Source organism: Solanum lycopersicum, chromosome 12 (assembly GCF_036512215.1).
Source record: "Solanum lycopersicum chromosome 12, SLM_r2.1".
Lineage (NCBI taxonomy): Eukaryota > Viridiplantae > Streptophyta > Magnoliopsida > Solanales > Solanaceae > Solanum > Solanum lycopersicum.
Genome location: NC_090811.1, coordinates 1795223 through 1818864, shown reverse-complemented (window position 1 = coordinate 1818864; position 23642 = coordinate 1795223). Strand labels below are relative to the sequence as shown.

At 29.2% G+C, this 23642-nt stretch overlaps 2 protein-coding genes across 2 annotated transcripts; one reads left to right on the top strand and one right to left on the bottom strand.

Moving 5' to 3' along the window:
• Nucleotides 1-79: 79 nt before the first annotated feature.
• LOC101262289 (leucine-rich repeat extensin-like protein 4) lies at nucleotides 80-3281 on the bottom strand. The gene has a single exon (XM_004252006.5). The coding sequence runs from the start codon at nucleotides 2475-2477 to the stop codon at nucleotides 294-296; it is 2184 nt and encodes a 727-aa protein (XP_004252054.1). The 5' UTR covers nucleotides 2478-3281; the 3' UTR covers nucleotides 80-293.
• Nucleotides 3282-15222: 11941 nt separating this feature from the next.
• On the top strand, nucleotides 15223-18318 carry LOC138340741 (leucine-rich repeat extensin-like protein 4). Its single transcript, XM_069292771.1, has one exon. It carries the CDS (start codon nucleotides 15761-15763, stop codon nucleotides 17942-17944), a length of 2184 nt encoding a protein of 727 aa, XP_069148872.1. The 5' UTR covers nucleotides 15223-15760; the 3' UTR covers nucleotides 17945-18318.
• Nucleotides 18319-23642: the final 5324 nt, after the last annotated feature.

Below are 23642 nucleotides of genomic sequence, written 5' to 3'. Positions count from 1 at the left end.
TATGATCTCTATACATACATTTTCTTGCAAAGTTTCAATCTTTACTTTGCCAATTTATTCTCTCCACAACTTCAATCTATTTCATAACAATTCAAAAATACAATCTTTAAAGATTGAATCTTTCTCCTCTTTACCTCCTCTCCACAGTCTAATCGTTCTTTCTGTCGTACCATTTAAGGTTTGTGATCCTATATTAGCTCGATTTTGTTGATGGCTTGAAGAGTAGAGGAAATAATAATTGTAGGGATGATTTTGTGCTTTTGAGGATAAGTTAGTGGAATTTTTTGAAAGAATTAATAAAAGGGTGGTGGAGGTGGTGAAGCATATTGAACTCCTATTACTGGTGGCAATGGCCCTTCGTATACTGGAGTAGGCGGTGGTGATGGTGGAGGTGGGGGTGGAGAATTGTAGTAATATACTGGTGGTGGAGGAGGTGATGGTGATGGTGGGGGTGGAGAATTGTAGTGATATACCGGTGGGGGAGGAGGTGATGGAGATGGTGGGGGCGGAGAATTGTAATGATACATTGGTGGTGGTGGAGGAGATGGTGAAGGGGAAGGTGGTGGGGGTGGTTCAATGCATGGAGGAGGGGGTGGAGGGGGTTCTATACAAGGTAATGGGGACGGAGGTGGAGGGGAATGAGGTGGTGGAGGTGAAGAGTATACGTATGGTGGTGGTGGAGGAGGTGGTGAATTTGGTGGCGGAGGTGATGAGTAAATGTATGTTGGTGGTGGTGGAGGAGGCGAATTTGGTGGAGGAGGTGGCGAATTTGGGGGCGGAGGTGGTGGTGAATTGTAATAGTAAGGTGAAGGGGGTGGAGGCGAGTGAGCAAGCGGTGGAGGTGGTGAATTAGGAGGTGGAGAATTTGGTGGTGGAGGTGGAGGTGGAGGTGAGCGTACACAATAAGGCAATGGCGGTGGTGAATAAACTGGTGGGGGAGGAGGTGGAGGGGGAGGTGGTGGTGAATAAACTGGTGGTGGGGGTGATGGTGGAGGTGGAGATGGTGGTGGTGGGGGTGGAGGTGATGGTGGAGGAGGAGATGGAGGTGGTGGTGGTGGTGAATAGACTGGTGGTGGTGGAGGAGGAGATGGAGGTGGTGGTGAATAGACTGGTGGTGGAGGTGATGGAGGAGGTGGAGAGGGTGGTGGTGGTGGAGGTGGTGAAGGAGGATTATAAACTGGTGGCGGAGGCGAATAAACAGGCGGCGGAGGAGGGGCAGGCAGCGGTGGTGAAAGTGGTGGTGGAGGTGGCAAAACAGGAACAAATTTATGACACTTAAAAGCACTACAATGAATTTTTTTAGACAAAAACGCCTTACACTGTCCCGGAGACCGTTGCACCGGTCTGTTGGGCAAACAATTCCGTTGATCATGAAACTCCGGCAACGCCAAACATACCGGCGGTTCACCGGTGAAGAAATTATACGAATAGGTAAAATTCTCAAGCTTAGGAAGCTGACAAATACTTTTAGGAATCGTACCAGAAAGCATATTATGTGCGACATTCAATTGCTCCAAATTCACCAAACCACCAAAATTCTCCGGCAACGGACCCATCAACTCATTAAAGCTCACATCAAATACAGTTAAATTTTTCAACAACCCAATCTCCGCCGGCAAACAAGAACGCAACCCATTATTCATTAAAATCGCTTCATTAAGATTACTCATATTCCCAATACTCGCCGGAAGACACCCATGAAAACTGTTACTCGCAAGTACTATCACAGAAACCGGCGAATTCCCAAAATTCTCCGGCAGCTCAAACGCAAAACGATTATGATTAATAAAAATGGCGTCTAGTGGCTTATCAAAAAGCTGCGAAGGTACATTACCTTCAAATTCATTGAACCTAATATCCAAAAATATCAACTTGGGTAAACTCAAAACAACATAAGGAAACTTCCCGGCAAACCTGTTATTACTCAGATCCAGCTCGAACAGTATCTTCAACTTGTTCAACTTTCTCGGTATTGTACCACAGAAACGATTGGAATTGATATGGAAAATCCCAAGATCTGTAAGAAGACCAAGCTCTTCCGGGAGATACCCTGCAATGTCGCCATGGTTAAGGTCAATGCCGGCAACTGTACGGATTTTCGGATTATCCAACGCCGGAGCACAGAAGACTCCGGTGTAGCTGCATACATTAGGACCAACCCAATTCATAGTGATATTAAAGGGATCTGAAATGATAGCTTGTTTCCATGCTTGTAAAGCAATATAAGCATTCTTGATTCTATCGTTCTCAAACACCATAGATGGATCAATTTTCACATTTTCACCTCTATCACCAAACTCATCTCTGTAATACAAAAGCTGCCTGTGTTTGATGAACTGAGCTTCAGAATCAGTTAAAGGACCATTTTCAGAAACAGTAAACTCAGCATTTGTGTGTTCAGTAAAGACTGAACAACACAAAAAACAGAGCACAAGAAAAAACAGAGAACAAATGGGTGTTTGAGTTTTCTCCTTCATCTCACATATAAGTCATCTGAAAATCAAGAATGCTATGCTTTTTTCAGTTCAAAGATTGAATCTTTAACCAAATGTGAGATGAAAAAAGTGAAGATCTATGAAGAAAAATGGATTTAAGAAATGGGGTTTGTGGAATTTTTTTTATTTTTAGTTTAAAAATGGAATCTTTAACCAAATGTGAGATGAAAAAAAGGGGTATAATGGAAATGGGGTTTGGTTCTTTGAGATCTGAGAAGGAGAGAGAGAGAGAGAGAGATAAAGGGGAAGAAGAAGTTGAATTTATTTTTATGGATTTTTGGTGTGAATATAGAGAAAAGAGAAAGAGAAACATGAAATTTCCAACATAAAAAAGGACAGCTAAATCACAGCTCAAAGCCCACTATTCTCTCACTTTCTTTGTAATAGCTCTTAGCTAGCTGGCTAAACTTCTTTATGTTTCTCACACTCTAATTTGGTTCTTTTTTCTTCTAGTAAATAACCATTAAGAACCACATGTCTTAGAACGATTTAGTGGTCGAGGATTAAGGTAGAACGTAAGAAAGTTAAGCATCGTTTAATTCATTTTAAGTTTAGATAGAAAGATTTGGAGGTCGAGTATTAAGGTAGAAGATAAAAAGGTTAATAGTTGTCTAGTAGAAAGATTTGGAAGTTGAGAATTGAGTGTTGTCTAGTTTAATTCCAGTCTAGATAAAAAAGCTCGAAGGTCGAAGATTAAGGTAGAAAGTTAAAAGGTTAAGCATTGTATAGTTCATTTTCAGTTTAGATAGAAAGATTTGGAGGTTGAGTATTAAGGTAGAAGGTAAAAAAAATTAAGCATTGTCTAGTTCAGATGGAAAGATTTGGAGGTCGAAGGTTGAGGTAGAAAATAAGAAGGTTAAGCGTTATCTAATTTAGTTCTAATTTATATATAAAAGCTTAAAGATCGAGAATTAAAATAGAAGGTTAGAAGATTAAGCATCGTCTAATTCAATCTTTTAGTAATGTTATTATTACTTTCCTAAGTTAGTACTTAGTAGTTAAGTGTTTCTAGTTAACTATTCAATATTGTTATTACCATTAATTTGTTACTATCTTATTTTAGATTTTAATACCTTTTACATGTGTTTTTTGTTTCTTCGGTTTTTGTTTGTTTGGCTATCATTATAAATACTTTTCTTCGTTATTTGTAACATTACTTTTTTGTGGCTTTATTTGTTTTACATATATTTTTTTATTGATTTGTTTTACTTGATTCGAGGATTCATCATAAACAATCTCTCTATCTTTATAATATATGAATGAGATTGTGTACATTAAATTTCACTTATAAAATTAAAATGCTATATTATTAAAATTGTTATTTTTAAAGAAAAACATTTATATGTATATGATATTCACTAGTTAGTACTATATGTTCCTTATACATTATAATTACTCATTGGAAGAGAAAGAGACAAGTTTAACCTTTTGCTCTTCAAGATTAAATATGAAAAAGAAATGTATTTTTCTTTTTTTTGTGTAAAACTTAAATTTGTGTATCTTCACAATAAAATGACTTTGATTTTTTTTTAATCATTTAGTGTCTTATATCTATATTAACATTTAATTATATTTGGATTCACGTTATATAGGGTTTCATTCAAAAGGAAGTGTTTTTTTATTTTAAAAAAATCATATCCAAAGGTCAAATTACAAATTTTTGAATTTTAATTAAAAAATAATCTCATCTGCTGTACCACGTCCGTTAAGCGTTTCTTCAATAAATTTTTTCACCTCTCCACTCACAAGGTGTCCCTTTTTTGACTTTGAGATAATTGCTCTTCCGCTATCCACGCCACACAAGTGCTTTTGGTTTCTTTTTCTCATTAATGAGAAAGAAAAAACAACTATTTCTTTAACTTATTTTGAGCAACAACTCACTCTCAAAAAATACAAAAGCAAGAGTGCTAAATGAACGGATTAAATTAGATTAATTGAAATAATATATTTGATTCGTCTATATATTTTTCACCATATATACTAAACAAAATGAGTCAATTGACGAATAATATGAATATTTTCTCCGTTATTTGTTCAAATCGTTTTTATAGTTGTCCTAATTATTTGTCTATTTTGAGAAATCAAGAAATGACAAAAAAAAATTACCTATTATATCCTTAATTAAATGACTAATTACTTTTAAAAATATAGTATTTTTCATCCACTTCATAATTAATAGGGGTAAAATAGTAAACTCACTATGTCATTAATTATTTTCTTAATAGGTGTATCAATTTATAAATAGACAAGTAAAAAAGAACGTTGGGAGTATCTATTATGTATAGTCAAGATAAGAGCACAAGTTAAAAATCAAACTTGAAAAATATTGTTCATAAAATTTGATTAGTTTTTGAAAATTTATTATGAAAGAAATTCAAGTTCCAAAAATGGCTCATACTAGTTTTTGGGTAAAAAAAAATTGTAAATAATTCATGACTAAATATAACTTTGAGTTTAAAAAAAATAAATTAAAATGTCTTCAGAAATTTATTCTTTTCAAATGTCAACTAAATTCATGATAAACGCTAACAGAATATATGGTGAATAATTTTTTATCCTTCCTTCCAACTTTATGTGGTTTCATAAGAGATATTTACTATTTCCCTATTGTATAGTTTCCTAATTACCAAACAAATCATTTAATTTTCATTGATATTTTGGTATCACTATCAATTATTTCCTACTATTACATGCAAAAATTTTGGTTGAAATTGCACAACACACCATAGTACTCTATGGTAGGTACACTTTTAACTAGTGCCTTTGATACATTTCTCTAGTTGTGGAAAAAAAAAACATTTCAATTATCATTTGCAAAGTATCATTGCTCTATAGGTTATTTGTTGAGTTGAAGTACCCTCACCATCAAATGTTCGAGTTATGTCGAAACAGATAAAATTTCTTTATTTTTATTAGAAGTTTTTAAAATTTTTAAGCTTCGAAAATGAAAAAAATCTTGATAGAGCTTTTTTTCTTTTAATGAATCTTACGCGATAAAAAATTGAATTTAATAAAACTCGAAAATATTGAATTAAAAGAAAAATTGAATTTTTTAAGGCATGTATTTTCTTAATCTAACTCAGCCACCAATAATTCTATAATAATAACATCACAAAAGCCTCCATATATCACATTAAAACTAATTGAATTTAATCCATAACATTATATTTTACTATTATTATAATCATATAATACAATAACTTTTTAGATTTTTTTTCCCCTCTCAATTTAGTGGTTTGCATGTGACTACCTATAGTTTTAGCTTTTATCTTATTAATACTAAAATAATTGTCAAGTACTCTTTCAAATCATATGATTCCTTTGACAAGTTCACTATGCCCCTCATGAGATATCTTAGGTAGCTTGTTATTGATCTTTGGGTCCATTGTCCAAAGTATAAATGATAAAATATAAGTTTAATTCGAGTTTAATTTGAACAAATTAAAATAGATAAAATTCTATTAAAGTTTAATATGGTTAGTGTATAAATATCGTGTTGACATAGACTAAATGATGAATCGTAATCCATTTCGTTCAGACCATAATTCAATTTATCGCTCGTTTTGATTTGAATTTTGAAAGAAAAATATAAGATCCAATATTTTTTTCTTAAATTATATATTTAAGTTCTTTGAAATGAGCTTGTATTATGTTCCTTGAAATTTCCTATTTACCAAATTTAGTTTTGTATGTTAGAATTTAGGTTGCATTATTTGATCAAATTATACTCAATAATTCATAGGTCATTTCTAGTTTGATTCCTTGAGTCAATCGCATAAATCAACCATAATTTTAAATTTGACTACATTTTTTTATGTTCTATATAACGTTAAGTATTCAAATGAATCTTATTAATTTATGAATTATATATTGCAGGATCCATTTCTAAATACGACATTACTCTTTAACATTATCGTTCAAAAGCATTTTTTGGTGTGTTACAGCCTAGAGGAAAGAACTAACTACTTCTCCATTGTGTTAAAAAAATATTATCATATATATTTACTTAAATTGTTTAATCTTGTAGTCAAAATTCTATGAACAAATAATTTGAAAGTGGTTCATAAATTATTATTATTATTATTTCCTTTAGTTTAACATAGTGTAATTTATAAGAGAATGTTCCAAACTTCCAATCATATCCAATCATTTGATTCCTTCTAAGGTATCAAATATGATTTTTCAATTTTTTGTTGCTAAACTTAGCTGGCTATATACTTTTGTTTCATCTTTTTGGCTGTTTTTAGTATTCTTTTCTTGTTTCTTTTATTTTTCTTCGATGAAAATATGCAATATTATAACTATATTCGGATGCTCGTTGACAAGAGCGCAACATACGATAGATAGATTAACGTTCATTGTAGGTTCGAATTTTACCTGTCACAAACAAATGTCTGGTTGTTAAATAGAGAATGACTAAGAAATAGATTTATTATTCATCAATTTTCAAATCGAGTAACATTGATCATCAGTATTTCTTGTTCTTAGTACTTTCTTCTTGTGTTGATTTCTTGATTTTATAAATTCTTGTGTAAAAATAATACTATAACTATGCCCCGAAACTATAATAGTAAAAGCATAATATGTTATGTGTATTAAACACATGTCATCAATTTGAATCTCATTTAAATATAAAAATTTAGCACTTAATAAGTATAAAATGATTAAAAAAAATTGATTTATCATTCACCAATTTGAGATAATATTAGTTAAATTTTATCACAGATAAATTTTTGAATAGAAAATAATTCAAAGGGGCGAATCTACCATTCACTAATTTCCAAATTGAGTGGGAACTTAAACAAATGTATTAGGCTCTAATAGTGTCACAAGATAAAAACTTGACATTTAAATAAAGACGAAAGAATGATAAAGATATATTGATCTATATATTATTCACCAATTTCTAAACCGCGTGAATTAAGAATATAAATAGAAAGATGATTCTAATTATTCATCGATTTTCAAACCGTGTAAAATTAGTCCTTGGATATTTCTTGATTATTAAACAATAGTACAATTATATTATCATAAATAAACTATTTGGTGATGGATTTATTTATAATTTTAATAATGTAAGATTGACAAAAGAATATGGCCCTATATCTTCTAAATTTTTAGCAACCACCACATGGTTTCAACAACTTTAGGATATTATGGGAATAATGGTATATACACTAAGATGTTTGTGTATGTGTCAAAAATAAAAATTAGTTAAATGAAATGGGATTATTGATAAAGTCCAATGAATGGAAAGATAATTATATTCTTTTGTTTATAATAATTATAATTAGCCAAATATTAATCTATATTATTCCAATTTCATTTTTGTAATAATATACTATTTGGTTTCATACTTGTACCAAATTCTTTAATAAGTATTTAATTGAACTTTCAACGTATCTAGAACAAAGTAAAACAACTCCTCTAAAATATTTTTTTTTTTGGGGTGGGTGGGTATTAAAAATAAGAAATTAAAGAAGGTAATACGTGTTCCTTTTGAAAAAATATTTTATTTAAAATATAACTGTTTAATGAAGAGTAAAGTAGTATATCAAATTATCAATCAATCTCATATTTTAAGAAAAAATATCTTATTTTAAAAATTATAAATCTTATAAAAAGAAAGATTTATAATTATATTATTACGTGACCCAATAGTTCAAAAGGTATAATGATATACTACTTAAATTCTTTAAAAATGTGGTCTCTGATGGTGAATGATGGAGAAAACCTTCGAGATTAAAATTTAAATCACAATAAAAAATAAAAAAGAATGTTATATTTAAATCACATCATTAAAAACGATAATTTTACTCATCTCATATTATTAGAAAATTACTAATTTTTACAAATATTATATTGAAATTTGTTTCGTCAATAAAAAATGTTCCACGCAAAATTTATCAAAATTTCATATCATAATGAATTTCATATAAGATTAACATCATTTTATAATGACAATTAATAACAAAATATATATATATATATATATATATTTATATATATATATAATTTTAGATGATAAATATTCGATAAAATAATATATCATAATTAATGGAAAGACAAAGTGGGAGCCAAAAAATCATATGAAAATTGTTATGTGAAAATATATATATATGGGTCCCAAAATTGTGTGGCAAAAAATAAAATTTTTGGAATTGAAAGGTTGCCTCCTCTACCGACGAAAATAGAACCAAGAATATCGTGAAATAAGTTAACACCACAAACATCAAGGCTCCTCTATGTTTTTACACTCGATAATCGTAATATTCGAGTCAGTATTTTATGTATTACAAATAATTTTTTAAACTAGTTTTATAGAATACTTCATACTTGTTATCTTTCGTTTAAGAAATATTCGAGGCAATTTTATTAAAATTCAATTTATGATACTCGGCCTACTTCTTTGATTACTAGGTCACACTCTTTAAATTTCTTTATGTTGTTTTCTAGTCACCTTCGATGTATTTTAATTAAGCGATAAATTAATGGGAGAATGTGAATAAGTCGACTATAATTAAATAAAAGGTATGCAAGAAATATATGTCATGTATATATTGTTTTGACGTTATATAATCTTTTTTTCTTTTTCAATTTCTATTTTTCCTAAAGCAATAATATAGTAAAATTTACTTTCCAAATATAAAAAATAAAAAATTCGACGATATTCTTTTTTTACTTTTTTAGATATTTCTTTATATGGCTCTTCTTTTTTTTTTTTTCCCACCTAACAATTTAAATTAATTGTCCCCAACTTTACATCAACCAAACAGTATTTCTGCTTTTGTTCTGGCCATTATACTCTGAACTTTGACCAATGTAATGCTACCCCCCACCCCACCCCTACCCCACCACCACCCCATTTTTTAGAAATGTGTATATATAATATATTTGATGAAAGGTAAATCAATTTAACATATGATATTATTAAAGGTTAATTTTAAATTTAAAGATGTTCGAAGCACGTATTAAAATGATTTATAATAATTATATTTTCGAGTTAGGAATGAATGAGGGTAGTCTAACACAATTAGAACAACAAACTAGATCAATTGCCCCAATCATCCTTTGTATATACTGATGTTCAATCAAATATATATTCATCTTTTGGAGTGTATATATACGTCTATTTGTTTGAGATTGTCAAGATTCGATCACCTTCTACCTTTCATACAGATTGATCTCACGCTATTATCGTGTCTGGATTATATTTACACATCTATAATCACGTTTTCAAAATATAAAAAAATAGACATACGAAGAAATTATATTATTCAATAATATATATATATATAACAATAATTTTAATTTTTTATATATAGTCTAATTCTTTGACGACGGAGATTTTCGATAATTTTGACCTTTTAAAGACTTTTTATAAATTGAAAAAAAAAGTGTAGAAAACTCCATGCATGCATGAGTTAGTAATACACAGCTGGAAGTGCCAGCTGGCAATATTTTTTATCTTAAATGACAACATGGCATTGACTTGGAATTCCCTTCGATAATAACGTGTCTGTGATACACTTATATTTTCGTCGTTAGCAAATTATTTCGTATTCGATCTTATCATAAAAAGTGTTCAATTTTTATAAGATCAAATTAGATTGTTATTAAAAAAAAAAGCGCTAGAGAGATTATAAAGATTGTTTTGTTTTATTTTATTTTTAAAAATTTTAAAAATATATTTAATCGTTATTTTTTGGATGGATACTGACTGAGTCAACTTATGTGATGTAGCTTGTAAATTAAATTTGAAATATGAATTGCACTCGATAAATTGCTGGGGACATTAATCCCGCACTGATCGTTAAGAGATTTTATGTATTTAATTTTTATTTAAAAAAAAAACTATAAGGACAAAATATAACGACAAAGAAAGATTATTCAATTTTAATAATAGTTTTTGAAATATGATAAAAGAATTTTTCTTGTATTTAATTAAATTATATCGCGTAAATTTGAACAGATCGACTAAGATTGGTTCCATTTTCTCCTAATAAAAGCGTCGATCCAGCTGTTCAAGACGCGTCACGTGTGGGTCCAACATAACCTTTATTTCGTCTAGTTTTTGTTAGTATTATACGAACTTATCCATACATTTGCAAAAGTTTTATTTTTATTTATTTTTCTATACGCGTATTTGATATTTATAATAAAATTAAATTAAATTTGAATTAGATTGTAAAAGTTTTATATTAAAGAAAAAACATTTTTGGATAAAAACAACAGCTTACGCAGGGGTTAAAAGGACTTAAATTCAAAACATCTGATTAAAGATGAAGTAATGTATACATTTGCAAGTTGCATATATATATATATATATATATATATATATTAACTCATACATGTTTTTATTATATTTTAACTATTATTTTACTTCAATAATATATTATTTAATGATAATAAAATGTGATCCGATGTACACTGCAATCACAGAAATTCAATAACTTTTATCTATATTATATAAATGTATTAAGAAAATATTTATCTGCGAATTACCTTATTATTGTATATTAACTTGAAATTATAGTAAAAATTCATAAATTTTAAATTTTAACTTTGTTCGTAAATGTTTTCAGTCTTTATCTTTGTTTTATGAGGATAAAAAAGATATTTCTGATAAATTATTGGTTCTATTCATACTCGTTAAAAATAATAAATATTAATATAATTTATTAAATTATTTTATAAATAAGATATTTTTCAAAATTAAAAGTATGTTGGAAACCATTATCAGATTTAATCATCAAATTTTTGAAATATTAATTATTTTGGGATAATTTTCTTAAGCTAAAGCAATAATTAAAGTGGGTAAGATGGGGTATATGTTATGTATTACACATAAATAAGGTAGTTATACCTTACATAAATACAAAATTGATTTTTTGAGTCAAAGTTCAAAATTAATAAATATCCAATATACTCCTGTTTGAAATAGTGAAACTTATTAGACTATTATTACAAAAAAAAATAGTACTCTCATTGTAAATTCATGTGACTTTTTTTTAATTGGTCTAAAATTAATATTATTTTTCTTCTAATTAAAAACAATATGAATTGTTCTTCCCTTTATCTTACTTCCATATATTAGCCTTATCACTAATAACTATTTTTTTATTTGACGCACTTTAAAATTTATTGTGATAAGATGATTTATAGTAATATAAATATTTAATATTTGTTACGTTTAAGTCACAAATTTTAAATCAATTTATTTTTTATTTATATAGTATAAATTAAGATGAGGAAAATATATTTTTCATTTACGTAACTTTAACATCCAAGCTAGCAACAAAGCTAGAGATCAAGGCACGAGTTTGATAGCATACTTTAAATTGTGATAATTTAATATTAATTTAGAATTGAATAATTTAAATATATTTATAACTTAATTTATAAATTTCAAAGTTTGAGGATTATGTGTACCTAAATACAACATATATTGGCAAGCCCAAGTAACAAATAACTCTCATTGAAATAATTAATTTTAACTGATATTCGTTATTTATATTAGAATTTGATTAGATATAAATTCCCTCTAAAAGGTTTTATATTAAGATAAAACGCTCTCTAATAAAGATGAATACTTTAAAATATTTCAAATCCAAAACTTTTAATTAAGAAAAAATACTTACCATCTCATCATGATTCTTTTCAATTATTCTTATTAATTGATGTTTGATGAAGCTTTAATTTCAAGCTAATTTGTGTCAATTCTTAAGTTTCCATCAACCAATTCTTGTCTTTTTATCATGATTGATGCGATGATTACTTTGTTTGAATTCCATTTTGACTTATTATCGGTGGATAAAAAGAAAAATTTAAAATCGACTTTATGGGGTGGGGGGGGGGGGGGTGAAATTAGTGACAACAATATTTGATAATTACTTTGTGTTATTACTTAATAATGTTTGGTAGATATGAAATAAGTCATTGATATATAAAATTAATGTGTTGTCTGGTTGATAATGGAGAAATTTGTATATTAATACATATATAAGTTGAGGAAATATATATATATATATATATATATATATATATATATATATATATATATATTTATATATATTTTATACGGGATAGAAAGTAAAATAACTATATTATTAATAATTGCATAATTCAAATTAACTATCATACAGTTTTATAAAGGGTATAAATGTCGATTTTTCTTAATTTGGAATAGGAATCTTGATGACAAGTCGAGTGTATGGTTGTTCATGAACATAAATGAAGTAGGATAGAACAATAACATCGAGAGGGGAGGAATATATTAGAGAAGGTATATAATTTATGTATCAGAGAGATGATATAATCTCTAAATACAAAACAGAGATGTATCCTAGAGGAGAAAAATGTATCCAAAAAAGAAATAGAAATGTATCGGCGACATGAAATTGATATATTTGAGAGACGATTTTTAAATTTTTTAGAGATTCTAATAAAAATAAGATATATATTTTAAATTTTTTTCTATATATTAAGGAGTTTCTTTTTGATCCATATAAATCTTTCTAAATAAAAATTACTTTTGCTAATGAAAGACAACACATATTTGTAATATAATCAAGGTAAATGCAAACTAACATGATTCCATCATCATTTTAAAAAAGAAAAAAATCTATAGTGTATCACCAAAAGTATATATTATAATAATATTAGTCATAATTTCCCACGCAATATAAATTAAAAAAATTTTATTCTTCTTTTTCTTCCTTTCCATATTTCCTTATGTTACGCAAAAATGTTTGCCGCGTCCAAAATTGTGTGTATAACGACAACTTGAAAAACAAGTTTTATCTGTCTCAAATTATCTGATACTTTTATTTTTTTGAAATTCAAATTACACAAATATTATAAGTATTTTAAAATGTATATTTTTTTCCGTTTATCGATATGAAAAAGTTTTCACTAATGATACTAATTGTATAATTTTTAAATATTTAAATTGATTAAATCTATTTAATTTAAATTAATATTTTAAAAGTAAAAAAAATATATATAATTATTTTGAAACCAAAAAAATAGTATAGTTGTTAGAAGAATTGAGAAGTCAATTTCAATGTTGTTATTACGCGTTACGTTATTGCAAAAAACAGTTCATTAACTGGCCTTCCACTTGTTTGACATTTTGTGAAATTTTATTTCTTGATTTTTCATATTTATTTTAAAAAATATAATTTAAATTTGTATTTTTAATATTTAAATTGATGTAACATGCATTATCATATAAAAAAATTAGAGATCAATTTACCTCTGTCAGTATTTTTTAATCGAAATTATATATCACATCAAATTTATTTAATACAATTTATATTCCTAGTGATCTGTAAGTTGTTAAATCGCAATAAATTTATCTAGTACGACACTCAAAAATAGTAACTATAAATTTTCAAAAGAAAAGGACTCATTTATATGGGAAATTCTCCTTGGGGATATAAAAACTTTCTAAAATCCAAATTTAATTTTTTATTTATTTATTTTATCACAATTCTTATTGATTACATTTTGTTATTCATAAAATAAATTTTATATTATTTTTCTTAACCCTAGATATATTTCATCTACACAAACAAACAAAAACTAACAAACCCCACTTAGTTTTAATTTTATAAATTTAAAACAAGAACCTTGTCTTCACCTCACCAAAAAGCCAAAAAGTAACTTAATATAATAAAAGAGAAACTAATTGCCGGCCTCATTTCACCGACTAACCTTTAAACTAACTCCAAACATAGGGACGGAGTTAGAAATTTATGTCTTATTTATCTCATAATTAAAATACGATAACAATCGATCATATACTATCTTTTCATTTAGGAGAAAACTTCAAATATTCTATGAAACTTAAAAAAAATTATTTACACCGATCATTAAGAGTTTGACATGACTATATTATCCTCATTTGAGAAAAAGTTTATCTGTATCAGTTAAAATTTTAACTCACATATATTATTTTCATTTGAGAAAAAACTTATCCATACACATTATTCGTTAACTGATAAAATTTTTGATTTTGTAAAATTATTTTTACACGTCTTTTCCCTTTTTATCTACGATTATTTCTTTAGTTTCAATTTGTCTTCACGTTATCTGTATCTCTCTTAATATCTATTCTGCTACAATTAAGTAATTAAAAAAAAAGTGATTCTTAATTGGATTTCAACGAACAATTATACTTTTAAACTTTGAATGCACGAGTAACCATTTAAACTTGTATAAAATTAAACAAGTAGACATGCGTGTCCTACAACATGCAGAATGTTACATAGAATACAAAACTACCATGATGGATAAATGTGTCTATTTGCTTAATTTTATATCAGATAATTATCTATTCAAAATTATTATCGGTTAACATTAAAATAACAGTTATATTTATGTGTTATACCAAACAAAATAGATGGTTAGCAAATAACTACTATCACTAATAGGTTTTCTTTTTTCTTCTATTGATGGTGAAACATAGATCCATATTTTTGTAATGGGGAAGCTAACAAGAGGAAAATGTCTATATGTGTTGCTAAAAGTGATAACCATTAGATTTATAAATTAATATTTCAAATTCATCTCTCAAATCCTTATTCTTTTTCTTTTAAAAAATAAAACAATTCACTCTTAATTATTGACTTAATTATAAATTATTCCAAAACCCTAATGCTTATATTAGTAGAATAAAGATCAACATTATAAAGTCAGACACTTTTAATTATTAAAGTGAGAAAATATTTTTATTTTTATTTTTAAAAAAGAGGGAGAATATATAGTAAGCTACTAATAGCTACTACACACACAACTATTAGAGAAAGTGAGAGGATCTAGTGGGTTTTGAGCTGTGATTTAGCTGTCTTTTTTTTATTTTGGAAATTTCTTATTTCTTACAAAATAAAATAAATAAATAATTTTTTTCTAAAAAATAATAATTTTAAAAGTATTCCTTTATTCTTTATTCACACAACCCCAAAATCCCTAATCTAAAAATAAATTCAACCCCTCTCTCTCTCTTCAAATCTCCAAAAAAAAAAACAAACCTATTTTCATTATCTTCTTCTTCTCCACAAAACTTCATCTCTTTCATCTCACATTTTTGGTTAAAGATTCCATTTTTAAACTAAAAATAAAAAAAATTCCACAAACCCCATTTCTTAAATCCATTTTTCTTCATAGATCTTCACTTTTTTCATCTCACATTTGGTTAAAGATTCAATCTTTGAACTGAAAAAAGCATAGCATTCTTGATTTTCAGATGACTTATATGTGAGATGAAGGAGAAAACTCAAACACCCATTTGTTCTCTGTTTTTTCTTGTGCTCTGTTTTTTGTGTTGTTCAGTCTTTACTGAACACACAAATGCTGAGTTTACTGTTTCTGAAAATGGTCCTTTAACTGATTCTGAAGCTCAGTTCATCAAACACAGGCAGCTTTTGTATTACAGAGATGAGTTTGGTGATAGAGGTGAAAATGTGAAAATTGATCCATCTATGGTGTTTGAGAACGATAGAATCAAGAATGCTTATATTGCTTTACAAGCATGGAAACAAGCTATCATTTCAGATCCCTTTAATATCACTATGAATTGGGTTGGTCCTAATGTATGCAGCTACACCGGAGTCTTCTGTGCTCCGGCGTTGGATAATCCGAAAATCCGTACAGTTGCCGGCATTGACCTTAACCATGGCGACATTGCAGGGTATCTCCCGGAAGAGCTTGGTCTTCTTACAGATCTTGGGATTTTCCATATCAATTCCAATCGTTTCTGTGGTACAATACCGAGAAAGTTGAACAAGTTGAAGATACTGTTCGAGCTGGATCTGAGTAATAACAGGTTTGCCGGGAAGTTTCCTTATGTTGTTTTGAGTTTACCCAAGTTGATATTTTTGGATATTAGGTTCAATGAATTTGAAGGTAATGTACCTTCGCAGCTTTTTGATAAGCCACTAGACGCCATTTTTATTAATCATAATCGTTTTGCGTTTGAGCTGCCGGAGAATTTTGGGAATTCGCCGGTTTCTGTGATAGTACTTGCGAGTAACAGTTTTCATGGGTGTCTTCCGGCGAGTATTGGGAATATGAGTAATCTTAATGAAGCGATTTTAATGAATAATGGGTTGCGTTCTTGTTTGCCGGCGGAGATTGGGTTGTTGAAAAATTTAACTGTATTTGATGTGAGCTTTAATGAGTTGATGGGTCCGTTGCCGGAGAATTTTGGTGGTTTGGTGAATTTGGAGCAATTGAATGTCGCACATAATATGCTTTCTGGTACGATTCCTAAAAGTATTTGTCAGCTTCCTAAGCTTGAGAATTTTACCTATTCGTATAATTTCTTCACCGGTGAACCGCCGGTATGTTTGGCGTTGCCGGAGTTTCATGATCAACGGAATTGTTTGCCCAACAGACCGGTGCAACGGTCTCCGGGACAGTGTAAGGCGTTTTTGTCTAAAAAAATTCATTGTAGTGCTTTTAAGTGTCATAAATTTGTTCCTGTTTTGCCACCTCCACCACCACTTTCACCACCGCTGCCTGCCCCTCCTCCGCCGCCTGTTTATTCGCCTCCGCCACCAGTTTATAATCCTCCTTCACCACCTCCACCACCACCACCCTCTCCACCTCCTCCATCACCTCCACCACCAGTCTATTCACCACCACCTCCATCTCCTCCTCCACCACCACCAGTCTATTCACCACCACCACCACCTCCATCTCCTCCTCCACCATCACCTCCACCCCCACCACCACCATCTCCACCTCCACCATCACCCCCACCACCAGTTTATTCACCACCACCTCCCCCTCCACCTCCTCCCCCACCAGTTTATTCACCACCGCCATTGCCTTATTGTGTACGCTCACCTCCACCTCCACCTCCACCACCAAATTCTCCACCTCCTAATTCACCACCTCCACCGCTTGCTCACTCGCCTCCACCCCCTTCACCTTACTATTACAATTCACCACCACCTCCGCCCCCAAATTCGCCACCTCCTCCACCAAATTCGCCTCCTCCACCACCACCAACATACATTTACTCATCACCTCCGCCACCAAATTCACCACCTCCTCCACCACCACCATACGTATACTCTTCACCTCCACCACCTCATTCCCCTCCACCTCCGTCCCCATTACCTTGTATAGAACCCCCTCCACCCCCTCCTCCATGCATTGAACCACCCCCACCACCTTCCCCTTCACCATCTCCTCCACCACCACCAATGTATCATTACAATTCTCCGCCCCCACCATCTCCATCACCTCCTCCCCCACCGGTATATCACTACAATTCTCCACCCCCACCATCACCATCACCTCCTCCACCACCAGTATATTACTACAATTCTCCACCCCCACCTCCACCATCACCACCGCCTACTCCAGTATACGAAGGGCCATTGCCACCAGTAATAGGAGTTCAATATGCTTCACCACCTCCACCACCCTTTTATTAATTCTTTCAAAAATTTCAACTAACTTATCCTCAAAAGCACAAAATCATTCCTACAATTATAATTTCCTCTACTCTTCAAGTCAAAAACAAAATCGAGCTAATATAGGATCACAAACCTTAAATGGTACGACAGAAAGAACGATTTGATTGAGGAGAGGAGGTAAAGAGGAGAAAGATTCAATCTTTAAAGATTGTATTTTTGAATTGTTATGAAATAGATTGAAGTTGTGGAGAGAATAAATTGGCAAAGTAAAGATTGAAACTTTGCAGGAAAATGTATGTATAGAGATCATAATCTTGAATTAGAAACCAGTTTCTCAGTGCTTGCTGCAACTGGTTTTATTATTTAATGATCATACTTTGATTTCTTTGTAATTTTTCTCTTTCTTTTTTTTTGGTTCTTCCAAACTATAGTATAAGATGAGCTTTTTATTTTTTTATCTTTTAAAACTTGTATTTGATTCAGATGAGTTCTTTCTATTTTGATGTTTTAATTCTTTCTTGATGAATTATTTGAAATTTATGAGTTTGATTTTGTTTTTCTTTAACCATTTAAATCGTATAAATATGGATAAATATGTATTTTATCGTAAATTTAGGTTTATTTTTACAAAACTAATTTCAAACAATGTAAATTTATTTTTGAGTATTGGGGTCTCCCTTTGATTGAGGGAAAGTAATTGAATTTTGTCCTAAATTGGATGTCTATATCATTTATTTATTTAAAAATACTTAGGAAAAGTGAAAGATTCCATTATGATGTAGCTAATTGAGAATTTTGTATTATTAGCATGTGACTTTAGTCCCCACAATAACATTATCACCTAAAGTTTTGTTTGTCCAAATAGAGTTCTAAGAGTTATTTTCATATTCTCTTTATAAATAATATTTTATTTTAAAAGAAAAAAAAGTTCTGTCGAGTTCGATTCTTCTTAGTTGGGTTGGATGAATTTAATCAGAAATGTTATGTTTACACACAAGATTACTCTATATGGACAATTTAGAAAACGACAAATGACTTCCAATGTAAGATGATCTATTCTGTCGCGGTAAAGTAAAAGTTTTCTTCGAGTAAATAAAAGATATTTGGCTTCGTTCAACCTAGAATTTAACAGACTTTCGTATCGAACACAACGAATGAGAGATGATCATACAAATGGAACATGACGGTCATTTGTATATTTTGCTTGTATTTGTTAAAATTTCAAATTAATTTGGTTGATTCTATTTTCACTCGGTTTAAAAAATTCATAAATATTTTATGTCTATCTTTTATATAATTCTATGGATCATTCATCTTATTATCGTCCAATAATTATTTTGTATTTATTCTTGATCATGACACAAGATCATTGTTTATTATAATTTATAATCGATTAAAGTTTCATTTGTAAAATTTGAAATTCAAAGAGAATAAATGTTTTGTGAATTTTACCATTTGTAAAAATTTTAAACTCAAAGGAGTATATAATTTGTTTTTTTCTTGACACTATTTTCGATAATGTGCTTTCATTTATTTGTGTTTTCCTACACCACACGTGAATCCACCTCAAGATAGTTACCCTCTTTTTTGGGGTCACTTAATAACTTATAATTTCTATAACGATTTTAAAATTTGATTAAATTTAAATTTATATATTATATTACGTATAGCTTATTTTAGGAATATTGCTTGTAACATAATTTTTCAGTAAGAGTTTAAATATAAAATTTTTAATTAAGAGCGGGTGAATCTCAATCATCTAATCACAATTTATGTCGATAGCTGATCTCGTTTCAATTTATAAACATAACTCATTAACATTTTTATCAAGCTACTAATACACTAAAATATATATTAAAAAAGTTACACAATCATTTGAATTTGCTTTGGTGATTGATGAATTAACTAATCACTTTTATCATATTACTGTTGTGATATTTTTTATTGAGATTTTATTTATAATTATTAATATTTTTACAAGTGAATTCCTTTGCTTTGTTTGTCTTTATTTATTTTTGTCAATATCATGAGATTCTTTTTCCCATTGTTTAAATATTCTATCAACACCAGGGAAATAATAAAAAAATATGATCAATTTTCTAATAGTTAGGTTGACATTTGACTCCTTTAAAAAGCACAAAAAAGAGCATATACTATAACATTTTAGGGTGAATTAATTTTTTTTATATCAACCTGCTTTAAATTTTCGATAGAAAAATGTTTTTTAACAACAAAATTCATTTCTAATACTTTAAGTGATGAGTACTTTTCTATAATTCTATTAGTTCTGAGCCAATTTTTAGAAATTTATGATCTAAAAATTTGGTAAGTTAGCAAAAACAATAAAAAGAGAAGATCATTTACTAAATAATTTTATCCAATAACTTTTTTTGGGTAATGTAAAAGTACTTTCTCAACCAATGCTGTGGTACTATCTTGTGGGTCCAATGCTAGTTGATTTTTTTTTCTCAAGTTAGTGCCACGTATGCCGAAAAGAAATAGAAAATTACTTATAAAATAGGTTCAGGGGAGGTAATAAGACCTTTGTACAGTATAAGTGTATGTCTGAAATTTCGGGCATAGGTTAAGGAGGTACTTGTGCATTTTCCTTTTTTTTTTAATAAAAATGTCGTTATAGCATATTATAACACATCAATGGAAGTGATTTAATTTTTTTATTGCTCATTCAACGTTCGATATCTATATAAGCACTAATTAATCTAAATTCGCACTATGTAAAACTTATTTAAAAGGAAAACACTCCTTAGTTTGATTTTTTTAATGATTCTAACTTAAAATTTCTAATTAAAAATGAAAGAATCGTATAAATCGTGACTATAATTTAATACCTAAAAAATGGGGTCTAAATCAACATTATACTCATATCACATGGTTTTGCTAGGGAATTCTCACATCATATCTACTCTTTCTTGGTGTTTGGATTTTTATGGTTGCATATTAATTAATTAGTTGGTTGACTAAGTGTATTTATACATTTTTAAAATCTTGAAAATTAATTAGTGGTCATTTATTTAAGGCCTTAAAATTACAGCCTGTGAGTAGGTCAAGTATATTAATAAGAGTTTGAAACTTAAAGGGTATAAAATATTAACAAAAATTTTAAAATGGTATATAAAATTTTATATTAACCAAAACGGTAAAATCGCTGCAGATGCAGTGACTTACCTCACCTGAAAAAGTAAAATCGTTGCTGAGCGATTTTGCAAAAGTTATTTTTATTTAGGCAGCGATTTCAAAATTTTGTTTCTTACAAATCGCTGCCTTGACAACGATTTTATTTTATTTTTTAATTATATATATATTTTTTATAAATGGTATATAAAAATTTATATTAAGAATTCAAATCTGAAATGATTTTTCTAAAAATATATCATCCACGTACAAACCATGTTGGTATACCCCATTAACTCACTCTCCTTCTAACATACTATAGAAAACAAATAATAATAATAAACTTTTAATTCCAACAAATTAAAATTGACTATATACGTTTTAGCATATATATATATATCTTGAAAACAAATAAACCCTAAATATAATATTTTATGTATATAATATTAAAATTTTCGTGTGTATAAACTTCTTTGACATTGCTGTTTTTCTAAGCAAATTGCAAATCTCCATGCCTAGAATTATGTTGAAATTTGTGTCTAAAAGAATGAAAAGGCCAAAGTATGGAAATTAAGAATATTAAAAAGGGAGTAGTTGGTAAGAATAAGGATTAAAGAATGTAAATTCAAACACATTCTATGATGACACTTTGGAAAAATAATCAAAACGGATAGCGATAAGATGGTTGAGATTCTTCTGCTTTTATTTAATATATTAAGGGTTCGATTGTGAGATGGGATTAGAAGGGATTAATATTGAAAATATAAAATAGATTAAGAAATATCTGAACTATAATTTATATTTAATATTCAAACCTCGTGTCCAAGTTTCATAATCCATAACGTGACCACACATGCATTGTAGAACTAGATCAAAAACGATACGATCGATGACCTCCTTCTACTCGTACATGCGTTCAAACCTTCGATACACGTGTTGTTGAAGAAATAATTAAGTAAAAATAAGATAATAAATGAGATGGTTGCAGACTTCCAACATAATATTATGTCAGACAATTATATTGAGTTCGCGTCTCATCAATAACCTAATTAAACTTTCTAAAAAATCACACCTAGATGACCCAAAATCAAATCAAACCGTGAAAGGACGTGTTTAGGTTTGAGAATAGGGTGAGATTCCTAGATCTAGTGGCCGGTGAATCACTGATCAAAGAGCAGATTTTGGAGAGATTCTTCATCGATTTAGTGGCCGGTGAATCACTGATCAAATTTGAACATAACATGCCAATCAGTGGGTGAACTGAATCTTTTTCTACAACAAGAGAAATTGTACATTCTAAGGCACAAATTAAAATTGAACCTACATGTCTGCAACAACTAAAATTTGGTAGCCAAAATATTACAAGTAGTTAGAAATAGTTGATAGTGATATCAAAATATCAAAGGAAATTAAATGGTGATATGACTAGATTTCTTTTCACTTGGTTGGGGTAGAGTTTTAGTCTGCCTTCTATCGAATATACAAAATCTTAGAGCTGTCTAATCTACTGACATCTCGACGAACGAAATCATTATTTGTGTCGCATCTTTCAATTCGACAGAGGAATTTTATTTTTTCTTACCTCTCAAATCATAAGCATTGAAGCGATTGGGACAAAGTAAAAACACTGTTGCACACGCTCTCATTCGGTGAAAATGCAAATTGTATATACCATAATATTCATTTAGAGACTGAATATGTTGTTGTTATTACCGAATTACTTTCATTACCATGTTGTTATTATTATTTTTATTATTACCTACTTAGTATTAATATATAGTGTGTTCGAAATTTTTTAATGAATTTGATCCAACTTAGAAGCACAAAAAATATAAATGAGAAAGGGGGTTTTAAATACAAAATTAGGTCCAAATTTTCATCATAATTGGTATATTTGATTAAGGCCCAATCCATCTATTAATTGAGCTAGGCCTTTTTAGCTCATTATATGGACCTTAATTCAGCCCAAAACATCATCCAAACCACTAATTTAGAAGGTAAATTATCTTATAATCTAATTATATGTAAAATATCAAGATTTAAATTATCTTTTTTATTTTCTTAAATTCGTATTAGGATAAAAGAAAAAAAAATAAAACATGCACTAGCAGAGAAGGAAATTTAAGTATGAAATGAAAGTATTTATAAGAGTTCGGGTAAAAGATAAAAAATAAGATTATCATCATCATATTACTCGCCCAATCTCCCTCGCCGTTCTACCCTAACAAAAAACATATGCATATATAAACACAATTTTCATAGACAAAAACGTTTGATTTATACAAATCGTCGCAATTTATAAAAATCAGATGCACCATAATAAACATAACTTGGATATGAAACGTGACCAGTATAACTGTAGCTATAGAGCGCTAACATGATTTTTTTTTTTACTATTCTTAAAATTTTACTTATTATATTTTAAATGACTAGACTAAATAAAAACTCTTTTACATTAGTTAAAATACTGCGATTAGTTATGTTAAAGCAAATTCTTGGAGTCTTATAATACATTGTCATTGGGTTATCTATAACTACTATTAATAAACCTTTAATGTTTATTTGGATTATAATTTTATTTGTA

Bases quoted from the DNA above. Each gene is read 5' to 3' on its own strand.
- LOC138340741 (XM_069292771.1), top strand. From the start codon at position 15,761: ATGAAGGAGAAAACTCAAACACCCATTTGTTCTCTGTTTTTTCTTGTG.
- LOC101262289 (XM_004252006.5), bottom strand. From the start codon at position 2,477: ATGAAGGAGAAAACTCAAACACCCATTTGTTCTCTGTTTTTTCTTGTG.